Genomic DNA, 20,936 nt, shown 5'->3' with positions numbered 1-20,936 from the left:
ACATCCGTAGGTTACTACAGGGAATACCATGGCTTTGACTATGCGGATCTTTGTTGCCAGTCTGATGTGTCTACTCTTTACTATTTTATCAAGACTAGACATTGCTCTCCTCCCAAGAAGGAAGCATCTTCTGATTTCCTGGCCACAGTCTGCATCTGCAGTAATCTTTGCACCTAGAAATACAAAGTCTGTCACGACCTCCACATTTTCTCCCTCTATTTTCCAGTTGTCAATCATTCTTGTTGCCATAATCTTGGTTTTTTTTATGTTTAGCTGCAACCCGGCTTTTGCGCTTTCTTCTTTCACCTTGATTAGAAGGCTCCTCAGCTCCTCCTCGCTTTCGGCCATCAGAGTGGTGTCATCTGCATATCTGAGGTTGTTAATGTTTCTTCCAGCAATTTTCACCCCAGCCTTGCATTCATCCAGCCCCGCACATCGCATGATGTGTTCTGCATACAAGTTAAAAAGGTTGGGTGAGAGGATGCAGCCTTGCCGTACGCCTTTCCCAATCTTGAACCAGTCTGTTGTTCCGTGGTCAGTTCTGACTGTTGCTACTTGGTCCTTGTACAGATTCCTCAGGAGAGAGACAAGGTGGCTTGGTATGCCCATCCCACTAAGAACTTGCCACAATTTATTATGATCCACACAGTCAAAGGCTTTAGAATAGTCAATGAAGCAGAAGTAGATGTTTTTCTGAAACTCCCTGCCTTTCTCCATTATCCAGCGGATATTGGCAATCTGGTCTCTCGTTCTTCTGCCTTTTCTAAACCCAGCTTGAACATCTGGCAACTCTCGCTCCATGTATTGCTGGAGTCTTCCTTGCAGGATCTTGAGCATTACCTTACTGGAATGAGAAATAAGGGCCACTGTACGGAAGTTGGAGCAGTCTTTCGCATTTCCCTTTTTTGGTATGGGGGTATAAGTTGATTTTTTCGTCTGATGGCCATTCTTGTGTTTTCCATATTTGCTGGCATATGGCATGCATCACCTTGACAGCATCTTCTTTCAATAGGCGGTGATCCTTTGCTGGATGGGGACAGCTAGTAAATAATAATAATAATAATACCCATTTCTTTGCCTTAACTAACCTGCCAATCCTTTGGGAGCCAGAATATATTTTTGCAAAAACATAAATTACATCAATTGCTTCTTATAGGTTCTTGTGGGTTTTTCCGGGCTATATGGCCATGTTCTAGAGGCATTTTCTCCTGACGTTTCGCCTGCATCTATGGCAAGCATCCTCAGAGGTAGTGAGGTCTGTTGGAAATAGGACAATGGGTTTATATATCTGTGGAATGGCTGGGGTGGGACAAAGAGCTCTTCTCTGCTGGAGCTAGGTGTGAATGTTTCAACTGACCACCTTCATTAGCATTTGAAGGCCTGGCTGAGCCTGGGAGAATCTTTTGTTGAGAGGTGTTAAGATGTGCCTGGTTGTTTCCTCTCTGCTGTTTTGCTGTTATAATTTTAGAGTTTTTTAATACTGGTAGCCAGATTTTGTTCATTGCTTCTTATATATTTTTTTCTGCCGTAACTTACCCAGCACATTCAAAGAGGAAAAAGATTTTTCATTTTTTTTAAATAAAAAAGTTATATTACATTGTTTTGCACATGTTATTGGGAGCAAAAAAAAAGTTATATTACATTGTTTTGCACATCTTATTGGGAGCAAAAAAAAAGTTATATTACATTGTTTTGCACATCTTATTGACAGCCGGAAGTGTTGGGATATCACCTTTTTTGCAACCTCTATAGCTCCCTGTTGCTCCTCCCTTCTGCGCATGCTCAGTTTCCGAGGCCGCCTTTGCTCTCCCGACGCTTCCTCGCCCAGCGCCTTGGTTTCCTTTATCACGTGACAACGAGGTGACCAATCATCCGAAGCCGGAAGATGGCGGCGCGTCGCGGGGAGATGACGGCAGGAGTAGGCGCCGGGGCGCTCGAGGCGGGGCCAGCGGGAGACGGCGATGGGGCTCGCTGAGGAGGAGGACGCGGGGCGGAGGCGGCGCTGCTGCTGCTGCTGCCTCGGCTGCTGACGAGGCGGGGGAGCGAGAGAACGAGCGAGCAGGGACCCGGGTAAGGAAAGGCGTAGGCTTAGGGGTCGCCTGGGAAACAGCTAGGCCTCTCTCCGCGCTCCAGCAGGGCCCGGGCCTCCCTCTCTCCCTCCAAGGGGAAGGCCTGCTCGCCCGCCCGCCTCTCTGAGGGCCTGCACGGGACTATGGAGCCAGCTCGGGGCCTGAATGCTGACTATGATGACAACCAACCACGTTCAGGGCCCTTCTTCCACACACTTTTGAAGGAGTTAGTTGCTGTACTAAATGGTCAGTGGAGATGGGGCCTGTCATGGCAGTCAAACAGGCATCAGTCTGTACTAATTCATAGAATCAAAGAGTTGGAAGAGACCTCATAGGCCACCCAGTCCAACCCCCTGCTGCCAAGAAGCAGGAATATTGCATTCAAATCACCCCTGACAGATGGCCATCCAGCCTCTGTTTAAAAGCTTCCAAAGAAGAAGCCTCCACCACACTCCGGGGCAGAGAGTTCCACTGCTGAACGGATCTCACAGTCAGGAAGTTCTTCCTCGTGTTCAGGTGGAATCTTCTCTCTTGTAGTTTGAAGCCATTGTTCCACGTCCTAGTCTCCAAGGAAGCAGAAAACAAGCTTGCTCCCTCTTCCCTGTGGCTTCCTCTCACATATATATACATGGCTATCATATCTCCTCTCAGCCTTCTCATCTTCAGGCTAAACATGCCCAGCTCCTTAAGCCGCTCCTCGTAGGGCTTGTTCTCCAGACCCTTGATCATTTTAGTCGCCCTCCTCTGGACACATTCCAGCTTGTCAATATCTCTCTTGAATTGTGGTGCCCAGAATTGGACACAATATTCCAGGTGTGGTCTAACCAGAGCAGAATAGAGGGGTAGCATTACTTCCCTAGATCTAGACACTATGCTCCTATTGATGCAGGCCAAAATCCCATTGGCTTTTTTTGCCGCCACATCACATTGTTGGCTCATGTTTAACTTGTTGTCCACGAGGACTCCAAGATCTTTTTCACGCGTACTGCTCTCAAGCCAGGCATTGTCCCCCATTCTGTATCTTTGCATTTCGTTTTTCCTGCCAAAGTGGAGTATCTTGCATTTGTCAATGTTGAACTTCATAATTCTAGGATGCATAATTCTAGCATGCAAGTCAGGCACGGGCCAGCTTGGGCCCTCCAGGTGTTTTGGACTTCAACTCCCACAATTCCCAACAGCCTCGGGTGTCATGAATGACTTCTCAATAACTTTGAAGCACAGGTTCTTTTCATTGCTATTTCCTGCGTGAGAGGGTACATCAGATTACAGAAAAGCATTGTTTACAAAGAATGACATTGGACATACAGATTCTATTCCAACACCTTGCCGATCTGGCCGGAGTGGTCCATGCCTTGGTCACCACTAGATTGGACTACTGTAATGTGCTCTACGTGGGGCCGTCCTTGAAAACGGTTCAGAAATTCCAACTGGTCCAACGGTCGAGGGCCAGGTTGTTAACTGGTGCTCCTTACAGAGAGAGGTCAACCCTCCTGTTTAAGGAGCTCCACTGGCTGCCGTTCATCTTCCGGTCCCAATTCAAGGTGCAGGTACTCACCTAGAAAGCCCTAAACGGTTTGAGACCCACCTACCTGCGTGACCGCATCTCCATATATTATTATTATTAATTAACTTTATTTGTACCCCGCTAGCATCTCCCGAAGGACTCGATGCAGCTTACAAAGGCCAAGACCTGAAGACCTCAACACACAATATAACAATACAAAACCTAAGGCAAATTAAAAACAATTAAAGCAATATAAACAACAAGCAATAAACAATACACTAATGCACAGTAAAACTGGGCCGGGCCAGAGTAATGGGTACAGGATTAAAAGTGCTGATGTGACAGGTGATATATAAGGGCAAGTGCAGTGTGCAGCGTGCGGCAATCTTAGTTCTAATAAAGTGCTTATGGGACTTGGTATTGGAGATTTCAAAGATTTCCTTTGAAGCATAGGTTCTTTTTATTGCAATTTCCAGTGTGAGAGGGTACATCAGATTACAGAAAAAACATTTAGACAAAGAATAACATTGAACATACAGACTCTATTCCAACACCTTGCCGATCTGTCCGGGGTGGTCCATGCCTTGGTCACCACTAGATTGGACTACTGTAATGCGCTCTACGTGGGGCCGCCCTTGAAAACGGTTCGGAAATTCCAACTGGTCCAACAGTCAGCGGCCAGGGTACATTAGATTACAAAAAAACATTTAGGCAAAGAATTACATTGGACATATCGGCAACACCTTGCCGATCTGTCCGGGGTGGTCCATGCCTTGGTCACCACTAGATTGGACTACTGTAATGCGCTCTACGTGGGGCCGCCCTTGAAAACGGTTCGGAAATTCCAACGGTCGGCGGCCAGGGTACATTAGATTACAAAAAAACATTTAGGCAAAGAATTACATTGGACATACACTGGGTTGTTGGTTTTTCCGGGTTATATGGCCATGTTCTAGAGTAGGGGTCCTCAAACTGTTTAAACAGAGGGCAAGGTCACAGTCTCTCAAACTATTGGAGGGCCAGATTATAATTTGAAAAAAGCATGAATGAATTCCTATGCACACTGCATATATCTTATTTGTAGTGCAAAAAACCACTTTAAAACAATACAATAATTAAAATGCAGAACAATTATAACAAATATAAACTTATTAGTATTTCAATGGGAAGTGTGGGCCTGTTGATGAGATAGAATTGTTTTTGTTGTTGTTGTTGCTGCTGCTGTGTCCTTTCAAATCGTTTCAGACTTAGGTTGACCCAGAGCGAGAGCCAGGTAATTTACTTTGGAGGGCCGTATCCAGCCCCTGGGCCTTAGTTTGAGGACCCTTGTTCTAGAGGCATGGCCTTATAACCCGGAAAAACCTGCAACAACCCAGTGATTCCGGCCATGGAAGCCTTCGACAATACATTGGACATACGGATTCTATTCCAACACCTTGCCTTCTGCAAGGACCCCTCACGCCTGAGCCCACTTTTATTTACAACTCATCATCAGAAGATGAACTGACCACCGCCCCACCATTATCCCCCGCAGCTGCTTCCAGCTCTTCACATGAGCCACCGTGTTTTCCCTTCCAAGTCCTTCATCTCCTGTCAAGACTTAGGTCCCCCCAAGACTTGGTTGGATCCCCTGATTGCCAATCTTCACCCCCAGAGAACCCCATAAAGGTATCACTAGTTGTTGGCTCCTCACAAATAGCTTGCACTTCTCTTATCTTAGTCCAATCCATGGTGTCCCCTCATCCCTGAACCCACTTTTATTTACAACTCATCATCTGAATATGAACTGACCACCGCCCCATCATTATCCCCCGCAGCTGCTTCCAGCTCTTCACGTGAGCCACCTTGTCTTCCCCTCCAAGTCCTCCATCTCCTGTCAAGACTTAGATCCCCCCAAGATTCGGTTGGATCCCCTGATTGCCAGTCTTCACCCCCAGGGAACCCCATAAAGGTATCACTAGTTGTTGGATCCCCACAAATAGCTTGCACTTGTCTTATCTTAGTCCAGTCCAAGGTGTCTCCTTCTTCTCCTTCACTCATTGACCCATCATCCCCAGAGAATCCTTCAAACGACTCCTTACCTGTAGGCACTGTAAATATGACCGCATCTCAGTATATGAACCCACACGATCCCTCCGTTCATCTGGAGAGGCCCTGCTCACGATTCCACCTGCGTCGCAAGCGCATTTGGTGGGGACGAGGGACAAGGCCTTCTCTGTGGTAGCCTCTCAACTCTGGAACTCTCTCCCCAATGACATCAGACAAGCCACAATGTTGGCAGTCTTTAGGAAGAGCTTGAAGACCTGGCTGTTCCAGTGTGCCTTTCCAGAATAGGAAACTCCCAGCATCATGTCCCAAACGCACTTTATTAGAGATTTAAGATTGTCTGCACATCGCACCTACTCTAAAATCCTTACATTTCACCTGTCATGCCCAGCACTTTTAATTTTATTCATTGCATTTGGCCCGGCCCTAGTTTTTAAATGTGTCATGATGTTATTGTTTAATGTTTACTGTTATTGCTTTAATGTTTATTGGTTTGCTTTTTGAGTTTTATTGTTGTTTTTGTTATGTGTTTGTTTTATTGAGGGCCTTGGCCTTTATAAGCCGCACCGAGTCCTTTGGGAGATGTTAGCAGTGTACAAATAATGATAATAATAATAATAATAATAATAATAATAATAATAAGTCCCAGAAGTTTCTTAAAAATGAAATATTGGAGCACAATTTCTAACAGTTCCAATGTGGAGAAAAAATTGAAGATCTAAATAACTTTATCAACAGAAGGCATGCTTATAAAGTTTGCAGATGACGCCAAATTAGGAGGGATAGCTAATACTCCAGAGGACAGGATCAGAATTCAAAAGGACCTTAACACATTAAAGAGCTGATTGGCCGCAATGATCAAAATGAATTTCAACTAGGACAAATGTAAGATACTACACTTAGGCAGAAAAAATGCAATGCAGAGATACAAAATTGGTGACACCTAGATTGACAACAGTCCATGTGAGAAAGATCTTGGAGTCTTTGTAAATAACAATTTGAACATGAGCCAACAGTGTGATGAAAAAAGCCAATGGGATTTTGGGCTGCATCAAAAGGAGTCTTGATGTCTAGATCGAGAGAAGTCATGGTGCCTCTGTATTCTGCTTTGGTCAGATCTCAACTGGAATACTGTGTTGAATTCAGGGCACCACAGTTCAAAAGAGATATTGACAAGCTGGGATATGTCCAGAGGAGGGCAACTAAAATGATCAAAGGTCTGGAGACCATGCCTTGTACGAAGTGTTTTAAAGAACTGGGTATGTTTAGCTTGCAGAAGAGAAGACTGAGAGGAGACATGATAGCCATGTGTAAAAGGATGCCATAAGGAAGAGGGAGCAAGCTTATTTTCTGGTGCCCTGGAAACTAGGATTCAGAGCAATGGCTTTAAATTACATGAAAGGAGATTCCACCTGAACATTAGGAAGAACCTTCTGACCATGAGAGTTATTCAGCAGTAGAACTCTGCCTCGTGGTGCGGTGGAAGCTCCTTCCTAGGAGCCTTTTAAACAGAGACTGGATGGCTATCTATCGGGGGTACTTTGTGCTTTTCCTGCATGGCAGGGGGCTGGACTGGGTGACCCATATTGTCTCTTCTGATTCTATTATTCTACTAAGGTGATTTCAGTAAACTTAGTGGGCTGTGTTCAGGGATACTGAAAGAGTGTGTTCAGGAATACTGAAAGAGAAGAAAGTTCTTAACAGAAATAATTTTCTTAAAAATGAGATATTGGAGGTAAAATTTCTAGCAGTTCCAATGTGGAGAAGAAATGGAAGATCTAAAGAACTGTATCAATGGAAAGCATGCTTACAAAAATTTTAGATGACACCATATATGGGAAGGATAGCTAATACTCCAGAGGACAGGGATCAGAATCTAAAATGTCCATAACAGATTAGAGAGATGGACCAAAACTCACAACATGAATTTCGACGTGGAGAAATGTATGCTACTACACTTAGGCAATAAAAATGAAACACAGAGATATATGATGGGTTACGTCTGGCTTGAAAGCAATGCATGTGAAAGAGATTTTGGAGTATTACTAGAGCACAGGTTGAAGATGAGGCAGTAGGGTGACATGACAGCTAAAAAAGCAAATATGATTCTGGGTTTTCATCAATAGGAATTAATTATTTATATTTATATATTTATATCCCACCCTTCTCACTGAAGGGGACTCAGGGCAGCTCACAAAGACACAACTCAATGCCTTGAACACATATCAACATAAAAACAACATATACATTAAAATCACATAATCAAAACAATGTGTAGATTGAGGGAAGTGCCACTATTCTGCTTTAGTTAAACCTGGAATACTGTGTCCATTTTTGGGCACCACAATTCAAGGAGGATATTGACAAGTTGGAATGTGTCCAGAGGGAGAAGACCAACATGATCAAAGGTCGGGGATCCACGAATTCCTGCAAGGAGTGGCTCAGAGGGCTGGGTATGTTTAGCTTAGAGAAAAGAAGACTGAGAGGGAGCATGATAGCCATGTTTAAATATTTGAAGGGATGTCATCTTGAAAGTAAAGCAAGCTTATTATCTGCTGCTCTGGAGACTAGGATATGGGACAGTGGATTTAAGGTGCAGAAAAAGATATTCTACCTAAACATTAGGAAGAACAATTAATTAATTTAGGCTCTGTATTCTGATTTGCAAGGGAGAAAGTATACTTTATGAATGACAGCTTAAAATATCATTTGGTGGCTTCTCACTTTTGTTTTTAATTTCAAGAGACTCGTGTGTAAAGGGGCTGGTGGTAGCAAATGTACATGCTGAATTATATAGAATCATAGAGATGTATGGGACTTCAGGTGTAATCTCGTCCAACATTTTCCATGCCAGAATATACAACTGAAGCACTCTCAGAAGATGATCATCCAACCTCTATATAAAGACACCTAAATCAGGAGAGACCATAATTCATTCTAAAGCACTATTTCACACTCACCAGCTGTTCCACTTAAGAAACATCTACTGTCTAAGCTCTTCCTGGTGTTTATATGGTAACTCTTTTCTTGCAAGTTAACCCATTGGTTTGTTATCTAGTCAGCAGTATAAAACAAGCTTGCTCTATCTTCTACCTACACTTTTTAGATATTTACATAAATATGGGTATCATATCACCTCTCTGTCTTCTTTTTTCTGTGCTAACCATAGTCAGCTCCCGAAAGCATCCTGTCTGGCCTTGGTTTCCGTAACTTTTATATGTATTTCTTTTCAATCTTAATGGGGTTTCAAATTAGGGTTTTGAGATTTTTTTGCTTGTGTTTGTTAATCTAGCTATAGCCAGTCCAACTCTAATTAATGTTTGTGTCCAGATCAAAGTGGGGCTCTTGCCCTTCTTCATGAGTTATGGGGAAGATGATCCCATGAGGATTTGCTATGATCCCAGCCTGTAGTCCTTAGACCTGCTCCTAGTCAGTGCAAATAGTACTGAGTTAAATGAATTTATGATCTAGCTCACTATAAGGTAGATAGACATTTCATATTTTTTTTAATCTGACAAAATATGTACAGTCTCAAACTATAAGAACAGTTTCTGTGAGTAACATGATTCTTACGTATGTGGTGTATATATTCCAAAAATATAGGAAAACTTATAATAGGTCTACGTTGAGTGCCCTGAAAACAGGCATGATTTCATTTTGTATTTCATTTCTTGTTTTCTATTTTATTTTGGTTTTGATACTTTAAAAATGGCTTTAGTGTAGAGTTCATTGTGTTACCTCTTTTTATGAGAATTCACATCTACATTAATAATTTGCTTTCAGACATATTTGGATTAAATGAAGATGACACGATTACCTCACTGAAAACTTAGTGATTGGGACTTCATAAGTATGGCATGCCTTTAATTAAGGCTGCAAATCCTACACTGCAAACCTGAATGAAATTGCCATTTAAACCAAAGATATAGCTTTGTTTTTGCATAAGAAGGCATAAAGGAATCCATCAGCACCTTTGAGAGCAATTGGGAAGAAGAAATTTCTAGCATTTGTTAATGAACTATTGAATTCAGTGAGACTTCTGTAGAACTGTGCATAGTATTTCATTCATATGATTTCATAATCTCTTTTTACTTCTAAAATCTTTTCACAGTTATGGTTTATTTGACATACTATCTTTTTTATTGTCCTAAAAATAAAACCAAGATTATTTCCATGGTAGTAACACATGGTAGTAACACATTTTCTTTCTGCCTGTAGCTGAGAAGATAAAGGGAGAGACACTCTCAAGATGAGCAGAAAGCCTCCGAATCGTCCTGGGATCACATTTGAGATTGGTGCTCGCTTGGAAGCACTGGATTATCTGCAAAAATGGTATGGACAACGATGTGTATGTTTGATTTAAGTAAAGAATGATTTTGCACAATCTATGACACACCTAACAAACATGCACACATCTTCACTGTTTCTTCTTAAGGCAGCTTGAGGCAAGGTCATCTTTTTGAAAGAGACATTAAAGTAATAGAAGGATTTGACCAGAACATAAATGCCAGGTTTACTTGTCTGATGATTGTGTTTTAAGTGCATGGATGTATTCTGGTGCCTCATAAATATGATTTATATGTCTTGTGGGTATTCCATTAATAGCAGGACAGGCTTTTTCCTTTTTTATGCAGGGCGCTATAGAGAATAAGCATATTTTATAAGCTATACAAAAGATCTTCGATAACATTGTGTCAGGAATCATTAGGCTGATAGATATAGGAATCGTAGGGTTGTTGTGAAGGAAGCATGATAGAAGTCATAAGGCCACACTTGAAAAATACCTTCTATGGATGTATGACCATAGTCTTCATAGTCTTCACCAAGAGAAATGATTTTTCCCAACCTAGATCCTTCAAGATGTTTTGGACTGCACTTTCCATTGTCCCAGATCACTGGCTGTTTGGACTGTGGGTTAAACTAATCCAAAGTATCAGGGGACAGCAATTTGGAGACAACTTCCCTTTTGTTAGCCCTCTTTATTAGCTTTCAAAATAGGCCTTATTTTACTATAGGAAGTAAGATTTACAGCTGTCAAAAAAAGGCTTTTACAGTGATGGACTCCAGGCTTGGAAATGCTCTCCATTCATGTCTTCGCTATGTTTTCTTTCTTATCTGCTGTTACGACAAGTTCCAGTTTTTCCTCCTTTTGGATTAGTGTTTATGTACCAGGTTGATTAATTTGGGTTGTACAGAAGGTGAAAACTTTTTAAGGCTAATTTGGTGTTATATTTTAGTTGTATGGTTGTGATTACATATTAGATACTGTGATTCTGGTAGATTTGCAACCTGCTTTGAGTACCTCATAATTGCTCCCTTAAATATGGGGACCTGAATTAATTCCTTTGAATTGGGCTTCATTTTCAGTATGCTGACCAATTGCAATTGTGTTTTGTCTCATATGGTGTGTAAGCTGAAATACTTGGTATGGAGCAAAACAAAACACCAGGTAGTTTATGGGATTCCCCTCCCATGGGATGATCAATCAGTGACATCTGGGATATCTAGTTTTAATATATTTGGGTTCAGTGAAGATGTCATGGTCATCTTGTTCAGCAATCAACCTGAAGGCAAGGACAGTCTGATGGCATGCATGACAACTCCCTGAAATGATGTTGTTCATGGTAAATAGAGAAAAAGTAATTTTGATAGACCAACTCTCTGGCTTTTAGAATCATAGAATCATAGAGTTGGAAGAGACTGAATGGGCCATCTAATTCAATCCTCTTCCATGCAGGAAAAGCACATTCAGAATATCCCTGACAGATGGCTATCCAGCCTTTGTTTAAAAGTCTCCAAAGAAGGAGCCTCTACTACACTCCGAGGCAGTGAGTTCCACTGCTAAATAGCTATTTTTCTTGGAAAAGAATGATAATAATCTGAAGGAGCATATATATAGAATGACATTTGTGCTTTTGCATTCCCCCTTCTAAAATGTGTGAAACTTCTCTAGTTATGGGATGCTAATGCAGAAGTGGCACAAATTGAGTGCTTGTTTATGTTTTTCTCGTAACTATTGTAGCTACAATTATTACTGTAACTACAATTATCAGGTAACATAAGCTACGCTGGATGACTATAATGCACCCCTTAAAAAGAAAATGAGGGCCAAGTTTGACATCTTGCTTTACAAGTTGTATTCAGTTTGTGTGCTTGTTTACACTTTTCTCTTGAATTTATCTAAAGGATTTTTATTATGTTTCTTTCTTTGATGTCCAAGGAAGCTGTATGTGTGATGCATGCATTTTAATTGTATGTCATATTAGTAAGTTGTTCTTCAGACACCCTTGTTTGAGGCCCTTCCCATGCGTGTGAAATTGTTCAAGAGGTTGCATGTAGGGAGAGAGTTTTATCTGTGCCCCGTCCCTGCTTCTTTCCTTCTCTTTCACTTGCATCTCTCTGAGTTTCTCCTAGCACCCAGACCCCATCTGTGAAATTGATGCTTCTGTTTGATGTTTTGTTTCATGTGTAATATGATAGGTTGCATTTTTCATTTAATTTTAGGTGTTGTATATGTTGGGTTGTCAATTTTCGTTACTAGGTTCAGGCATTGAATGTTTGCCTTTTAAGTTTGGAATCTGCCCTGAGTCCCTCCGGGGAGATAGGGCAGAATATAAATAATGATGATGATGATTATCTGTCCTAGTCACTTAGATTGGTGCAGATTTGGATCACTCCCGCAGTATCTACAAGGAGCAGGAATCCCAAAATATTCCCAAAATACTCTAGTAATGGCAAACTAAGACAGCAGAGAGGTGTTTTATTGTGAATGGATGAAATCTGGCCAAAGCTGGAAGTGATTTGTGCAATGAATTAGAAATAGCAATGGTCTCTTCCATTCCTGAGTGCAGGATAGTGTGCAATGTTGGGATTAAATGTTTGCTTAATTATGTGTAGTGATATCTGGAAAGTAAGGTTACAAGATTTTTTTTAAATACAAAAAATGAATACATTTTAATAAAACGTAGATGGATTATAGCATAGGTATTGCATTTTTTTCCACACAATCACAATTTAGTTCAGTACATTTTGTCATCCATGCGACAAGTTTTTTGATGCCTATGTCATAGAAATCTCCCGTCCCCTTTTTCATCCAGTTCGTCACTTCGATTTTCACCCTGTTGTCGTGGGAAAAGTGTTTTCCACCCAGGTGTTCCTTCGGTTTAGTGAACAGATGATAGTCACTGGGTGTGAGATTGGGGCTGTGAGAGGGGTGGCTTAAAATATCCCAACCAAATGAAGTCAACATCTATTGTGTTGCATGAGCGGTGTGCATGAAGGAGATAGGTTAACGGAATGAGGACACTCATCTCTAACCTTCACCACAATGCCGGTCAGTGAGCTACTAACGACTGGCACTGCTCATTTGCTTCACTTGGCTTCCTGCTACACAACAGTGATACCAACTTCCCCCATGAAAATTCCCCATGAGATCTACATGCCTTGTAATCTTACTTTCCAGATAACCCTTGTATATATGCTGGCTCATTGCACATGACATGATGTTAAGTTAGACTGTAACATATAGTTTTGTATCTCAAGTTGGACATGATTTCAAGTCCTGTCTCTTGTAGTTCTTCACCTAGTGGTTTGAGAACAAAACATTTAAATATATAGGGGTTTGGATCCATTCAGCCTAAATCTTATGTTCTCAAGGGCCTCGCTGGATGATCTTAAGGTCCTTGGTGGTTCATAGAGGGAGATACGTTTGAACAGGTAAACTGGGCCGGAATGGTTTAGAGCTTTATAGGTTAATACCAGCAATTTGAATTGTGCCCGGAAGCTAATAGGCAGCCAGTGGAGCTGAATATACGAGTGTGTGTCCTAATGGTCTTATATTTTTATCTATGTATTTTCAAAACATATTGTGTTTACAATCTTGTGCTAGGTTAGGCTTGTAAATAGATATTCATCTGATTGCATATATATGGTAGAAGTGAGCACTGGCTAGCAAGACAGAGATGCTTTTGAAAAGTTAGAAAACTACTTGCTATTCCCTTATACTTGTAAGGCATGCATGGCCAAAATAATGAACATTTGGCTGGTTACCAGTTAAAATTAATTAATAACTCCTGTGTTCTGGCGTATACATTTGTTTCTGCCATATGTATCTGTTTTTAATTAAATTCTGATTATATTTTTATCATTGTCTACTATTTCATATTTTACTGCTCATAAGAGTCTCAACTAGCTTATATAGATTTTAAGTGCCGTCTTCAGTCTTAGAAGTTTAATGAGGAATGAAAAACAAAGGTATCAACATTTAAAGATATATTAAAATACAATTGAAAAATACATTTGATTGTGTCCAGTTTTTATATCTATAACAAAGAACTTGAATTAACAGCATTTACTTAACAATTTTCAGATGTTATGCATTTTAAGAGATTACTTATAGAAATGTTAGCTTATCTTTTTGTATTAGATGGTTAGACAAAGTATTAGATGCATAGACAAAGTGCAAGCATGATTTGCATACCAAAAGATAGAGAGCTGGTTCACATATACATGATCAGGATGATCAGGAGTGTATGGTTGACGATGTTGTCGTTATTCAACAAAACCTGGTTATTTGAACAGGCGTTTGAATAGGCAGTGCAATGAATATAGGAACGGAACAATGGATGATGAGTTTGGATCATGTTTTCAGTTATGAGACGCCAGTGAATGGTTATTGTGTTAATTGCTTAATCTGTTATTGTGTTAATTGTTTTTAAATATCCTGTTGTTGTTAGCATTGAATTTTTGCTGCTATTGTTGTTAACCGCTGTGAGTCGCCTAAGGGCTGAGAACAGCGATATACAAATAAAGTAAATAAATAAATAAATAAAATATTTTTTCTATATTTTTGCTGTAATAGTCCAGTTTCTGTCAGATACTCAGACCAAGTTTATGAGTTCCAATAGACCTTCTGGCATCCTTCAGCTTATCACTGTGTTTGATCACTGTGGCAGAAGCAAATAATATCAATGTGCAAACACGACACCCATTATTGCACCAAAGCAATGGATACCTGTGCTCATGAGCTGCAGAAAAGCCAAACTACTTGTGCTATCTTCCATTAAACACATGGTTTGCCCCACAATGGCCTCCAACACTGCAGCCTTAAAACAGATGAAGTTTATAGTTAAGTCTGCATAGTCATTGAGCTGCCCTTTTCCTTCTTAGCATCACCACTGTAGAAGACTTATTATTTATTTATTTTGAATATTTGTACCCTGCCCTTCTCAACCCCCGGAGTGGGAACTGAGGGCAGCTTCCAGTCGGCAGCAATTTGATGCCTCAATATATACATAATAAAACAAACAGTCAATAATTATTGACTTCCTATGTGGATTTATCATAGTTGTTCCCACCTTGGGAACTTTGTCTCCTGATTTAGCCATGATGAGAGGTTGTGATGAATTAGCTTGGACAACATTCAGTGCACACAGGAAGAAAGAGGCAAAATGAGTGCAGTGCAGAAGACACAAAGTTCATTTATATATCCATTTAATAAGCAAAATATGTATGTCCTGGCTGAGTCACCATGGCATTTTTTCCTGCCAGAGTTCTACTGTTTCTCATTCATATTATGTCCATTTATGACTAATGTTTTCAACATATACAAACGTGAACTGCATATGTCTCTTCATTATCAGCAGTGTTATAATCACTGTATGTTAACACTTAATTTAATTGGGTTCTTCATAGATGTTTAGAGTGGACAAGAGGTGATAAGCTGTATGTGTCATCCAATTTTTTTCAGAAGATCTATTTAGCTAGAGTTCTAAAAGTGATATGTAAGTCTATAATTCTATATTACTTGTGGAAATACAAAAATATTCTGGATGCACATGTTTCAAACTGTTTTGGAGACATTTCTATGGTTGCAATTTACTATGTGTGCCTGAGATAGATGATGGAGACCTTCATGACTGAATATATGAGGCTTAAATGCGAATAATGCTAATAGCTCACAAGAAAGCCAAAAGGACAGTCAAGTCATTTCTTCCCCCTCCTTTTGCATATCAACCCCCCTGAAACAACATCTTCCACTTTTTGAAGGTATCCGTCACGAATCGAAAAGATAGACTATGAGGAGGGGAAGATGCTTGTCCACTTTGAGCGCTGGAGTCATCGTTATGATGAATGGATTTACTGGGACAGCAATCGGTTGCGCCCTCTTGAAAGGCCATCTCTAAGGAAAGAGGGTTTGAAAGATGATGATGAATTCATTGTAAGTATTCAAGCATACTGTATCATCTTATGAATGTTTTCATATTGAAGTCCTGAGTCATAATTATAAACAGTCAGGGAAACAGAATCCACACAGACACATAAATCATAAGTGCTTAATAACAATAGTCAGATTTTGAATGTTGATTCTTTGTATGTTCTTAAGTGCTCAATATTTATAGTCCAGTATATACTTAATAGCTCAATATTTAGAAAATGTATGAATATATAGTTCACTATGTTCTTAAACTTTCTCATAAAACAGGATTTTAAACCTGGAGAAGAGGTTCTAGCTCGCTGGACAGACTGTCGATACTATCCTGCGAAGATAGAAGCAATTAACAAAGAAGGTTTGTATAACTCTATGGTAGATAAGATCTGTTCTTTGGGTCACACTGAAGGTTCATATGATGTAGTATTATTTTCGCAACAGTATCCATGTACCTTTGAGAAACTTCAGAGAAATGAAAACTGGATTTGTTATGATCTGTGGGTGACATATCAGTATTTTCAGAATCTGAAAATGTATTATAGTGATAACACAAAGCTGTGGAACAGGAAATTGTCCAGATCTCACGTCTGCTGGGAAGTTATTAAGGACATTAGGGAAGGCACAATTCTTTAGCCAAAAATCCCAGAGTCAAGGAGCAATACCACTTTACAAGTACCTGGGGGTAATGTTTATTGTAAAGATTACTGAAATAATGCATGGCAGTGTTATGCAGATAGCAGAAATCTTAAAAGATTTGACCATGTTAGGGGACAGTAATGTGACTTAGTTATCTTCGCAACTGCATTTCCCCCTATGAACTGGCATGGATCCTAAGATCTGCTGGGGAGGCCCTTCTCTCACTCCAGCCACCGTCACAAGCATGGTTGGTGGGGATGAGAAAGAGGGCTTTCTCGGTGGTGGCCCTCTGGCTCTGGAACTCCCTCCCCAGGGAGATTAGGCTAGCACTGTCCAGATGTTTCAGTGTGCCTTTCCAAATGGTCAAGTCCTGTTTATGATTGCCCAGACCTAATTGACTATCAGATTGGACTCAGCACTTTACCCCCAATCCTGGCCCTATAATCTGTTTTTGCACAAGCCCATGCCCAGCCCCCGCCCTCTCTAATTTTGATATGCTCATTCTCTTCCTGATTTTGGTTGTTGAGGTTGTTTTTTATTTATTTCATGATGTTTTTATGCTTTACTGTTTAATTAAATTGTTATATGTCTATTGTATTTTCAAATGTGTTTTTACTTGATTAACTTTGTTATTATTGGGCTTGGTCCCACTTGTAAGCTGCCCTGAGTCCCTTTGGGGAGATGGTGGCGGGATATAAAAATAAAGTTATTATTGATTAATTGATTGATTGATTGCATTTCTATACCTTCTTCTCATCCCTGGGGGGACCCAGAGTGGTGTACAACGTGACTAAATAGCAAAAATTCAATGCCGAACATATATATAAAAGCAATACATAACATAACTAAATTAGTAACATATAAATATGAATTAAAACCATTAAAAACCATTAAAAACTATTCAAAGGTACATCATAAGATGAACATAAAACATATAAACATTGCACCAGTCCCATGGTTATCATTTAGCTGCTTCAGTAGTACTATCACTCACAAAATGCTTTCATGGCCAGGTTTTAGTAATAATAATAATAATCTTTATTTATACCCCACCACCATCTCCCCAATGGGAACTTGCGGTGGCTAACATGAGGCCAAGCCCTTCTGAATACTAGGAGGGAGGGGGCTGATCTAATCTCACTGGGGAGGGAGTTCCACAGTTGAGGGCCCCCACCGAGAAGGCCCTGTCTCTTGTCCTCACCATTTGCACCTGCAAAGGTGGCAGGACCAAGAGCAGGACCTCCCTTGCAGATCTTTGCACTCAAACTGGTTCATAAAGGGAGATACTTTTGGAGTGGTAAGCTGGACTGGAACTGTGTTGGGATTTATAGGCAAAAGCCAGCACTTTCAGTTGTGCCCAATAACAGACTAGCAGCCTGGTAGCAGACCAGGCAATCCTTTGGGATTAGTTATTTAATGTATCTATTCTGTTTATAAGTTCTTCACTGTTTGATCTTTATAAAAATGCGTCTTAATGCTTGCTAATCTCTTATGTGATTTTAAAATTGATATGAGAATAAAATCTAGAGTGTTTTATTGACAGAAGTAATGAGTCAATGTAATTAGGAACATTTTTGACAGAAATAGGATTATATGATGTGCGTCTTGAAATGGCATTCTACAAAAATCTAATACTGAGATTTTCTCTTGCTGCATTCTAGGAACGTTCACTGTACAGTTCTATGACGGAGTGATTCGTTGTCTTAAAAGAATGCATGTCAAATCCATGCCGGAAGATGCCAAAGGGCAGGCAAGTGAATTTTCAGATAATTTTTGTATTAATTTCTGAATCTATTATTTTTTCCTAACGAATTTGCCCACAGTAATTTCAGCCATCTTGCTATTTATGGCCCTGAGCCCAGATTGCATTGATAGTGAGGAAGCAAACCCTTATCCTTCTTTAAACCCCTTGGGAATTTGGTATTTGGACCAAAGGGGATATTTCCTTTTTGTAATTTTTTAAAGAGAGGTGCCAGTTTTGATTATTTGTTTTTTTACTTACATTTCTTCATTCTTAGACATGGCATTTTTACTTAGCAGCCATTTCTCACTCAGGTTTTGAGGTGAGAAGGGCATTTTCTGACCTAGTTGTGTATATAATGCTTTCTCTCCAAGAAGGAATAAGGGAAGAAAGTTTTACATCTAGATACTATCACTAACTGTTCACACAAGTAGAAAATAGTGCTGCTACTATTAGCATAATCATCATTTATTTATATAGTGCCCTTGAGGTACATGGTGCTTTATATGTAAAATAACCCAAACAGTGTGTCCTTCCATAGGAGTACAAAAATTGTTTGAGACCTGTAACATCTGTTGCAAATCGAACTAGATCATGGGTTGCTGAGCTTTGCTGCTTCTCTTGTTTTGGGCTATCATTTCCAAATCCTCTGGCCACCATGATCAATGGTCCGTTACACCAGGGGTCCTCAAACTAAGGCCCGGGGGCCAGATACGGTCCTCCAAGGTCATTTACCCGGTTGTCACTCAGGGTCAGCCTAAGTCTGAAACTACTTGAAAGCACACAACAACAACAACAACAACAACAACAATCCTATCTCGTCAGCCAAAAGCAGGCCAACACTTCCCACTGAAATACTAATAAGTTTATATTTGTTAAAATTGTTCTTCATTTTAATTATTGTATTATTTTAAAGTGTTTTTGCACTACAAATAAGATATGTGCACTGTGCATAGGAATTCATTCATGTTTATTTCAAATTATAATCCGGCCTTCCAACAGTTTGAGGGACTCTGACCTGGCCCTCTGTTTAAAAAGTTTGAGGACCCCTGATTTAGGCAAAACAATAGGGCAAAACTGGGAAGCATAGAAATAATGGTTTTCTGTATTTACAGTGACGATGGCTAAGCAAATTCTTGTGTCATCCGAACATACATACTTTTGTCGTCTTTGATATCTTTCTCTTCTCTGGCATTTATAGAAATGTTCTTTTCTATGTAAAATCATAAAACAAATGATTTTCCCATTTGGTTAGAAAAGAAACAAGTGGAAAGATATAGCTCAGAGTCGATGATATAAAGACAGGAAGTGGAGTTCTGTAATTTATTTATCCACTTTAGCTGTTTGAATTATCAGGAAAACTTTGGTAGCAGATAAGCAAGGGCTCATATTGATCACTGACTTATTGGGATCCTCTGAACCTGTCCAGCTTGAGGGTGGTTCCTATCTTCCTACTTAAATTCTGTTTGGATGTTTAAAATCTATGTGAAAATAAGTATCTTCTATGTACTGTAGACTGTAAAAAGCTTACACAAGAAAGTGGAACTTGTTTAATTCTAAACAGTTACAGATTATACATTATAGATGAACAGACAGTAACAATGCAGAGAAGCATCTTATTATTTCTGCAAAGCGCATCTTCTGAGAAATGACATTTTGTGTGAAATGAACCGTCACGTGATGTAAATCATAAAGAGTGAGCTAGTGTGGTGTAGTTGTTTGAGCATTGGACTACAACGCTAGACACCAGAGGTCAGATCTCTGCTCAGCCATGGAAACCCACTAGATAACCTTGAGCGAGTCACACTTTCTCAGCCGTGGAGGAAGACTATGGCAAGACTCTTCCGAATAAATCTTGCCAGGAAAACTCTATGGTAGGGTGCTCATAAGACAGAGTTGATTTGAACAACAACAGCAACTGCACTTTAAAATAAAAAGGTCTTTCTAACAAACACAGAATTATAGTTACATAAGCTATTTTTTTGCATAAAAATCTGTTTTGTACGTAAAATGTAAGGGTGTAAGTAGAGCCTTGCTGAATCAAAATTTCTTTCCCTTGGTAGACTTCTATTGTTTTTAACTATGGTCAGCTAGATGCCATACAATAGCCATGTGTGCAGTAGTGCTTTCTTGTTCATAATATATTGCTTCCAATTTTAAAGGATTGCACACCTACCATTAACTGTAGCTATTCATATCCTCTTCTTCATGAATGTGCCAAATCTCTTGTGAAATTTGTCCAAATTGTTGTCTATCACCATCATATTGAGAAACTCTTTTGTATAGTTTGCTGATGCATTTTTGAGTAGCCACTTATTTACATATCAAAAGTATTGATAGACTTGGACATTGTATATTTTTTTAAAAGCTGCAACGAACACAAAACACTTCATTTAATTGTCCATGAAAATGGATAAAAAGGCTAATTTTCAATGCAAGTGGTTGGGTCATGTAAAATTTTTGTATAGCAGCTTCCAGATGTGATACTATTTCTGACCTTGAAGAGACAATGTTAAGCTTCATAGAGAGTATCCAAAGGACAAGTGGATACTGGTGATCATTGCAATGGCTTCTCTTTCCATGACAGAACAAAATAGCAGAAAGATACCGTCCACAGGCAGCATTGTCGTTATAGCTAAAGGACAACCCACTCCTAGTGGTTCTTTTCAGCCCTGCTAAAAGAAAAGAAACTGTATACTGACATAGGAGACATGGTATTCTTACAGATAT

The 20,936-nt window shown here is 39.9% G+C and overlaps 1 protein-coding gene across 8 annotated transcripts in view; it reads left to right on the top strand.

Moving 5' to 3' along the window:
• Positions 1-1,879: 1,879 nt before the first annotated feature.
• PHF20L1 (PHD finger protein 20 like 1) overlaps positions 1,880-20,936 on the top strand; it is a 66,235-nt gene continuing 47,178 nt past the window's right edge. For 4 of the 8 annotated variants that reach the window (XM_060775891.2, XM_060775894.2, XM_060775893.2 and 1 more), the window contains exons 1-5: positions 1,881-2,070; positions 9,838-9,951; positions 15,667-15,838; positions 16,103-16,187; positions 18,127-18,215. In XM_060775891.2, coding sequence (XP_060631874.2) covers positions 9,869-9,951; positions 15,667-15,838; positions 16,103-16,187; positions 18,127-18,215 — 429 coding nt within the window. In that variant the 5' untranslated portion in view covers positions 1,881-2,070; positions 9,838-9,868. Of the gene's footprint in view, positions 2,071-5,416; positions 5,525-9,837; positions 9,952-15,666; positions 15,839-16,102; positions 16,188-18,126; positions 18,216-20,936 lie in introns of those variants that run through there. The other 4 variants (XM_060775888.2, XM_060775892.2, XM_060775895.2 and 1 more) reach the window with 4 other exon arrangements.

Source organism: Anolis sagrei, chromosome 4 (assembly GCF_037176765.1).
Source record: "Anolis sagrei isolate rAnoSag1 chromosome 4, rAnoSag1.mat, whole genome shotgun sequence".
NCBI lineage: Eukaryota > Metazoa > Chordata > Lepidosauria > Squamata > Dactyloidae > Anolis > Anolis sagrei.
This window is presented reverse-complemented; position numbering and strand designations above follow the sequence as displayed.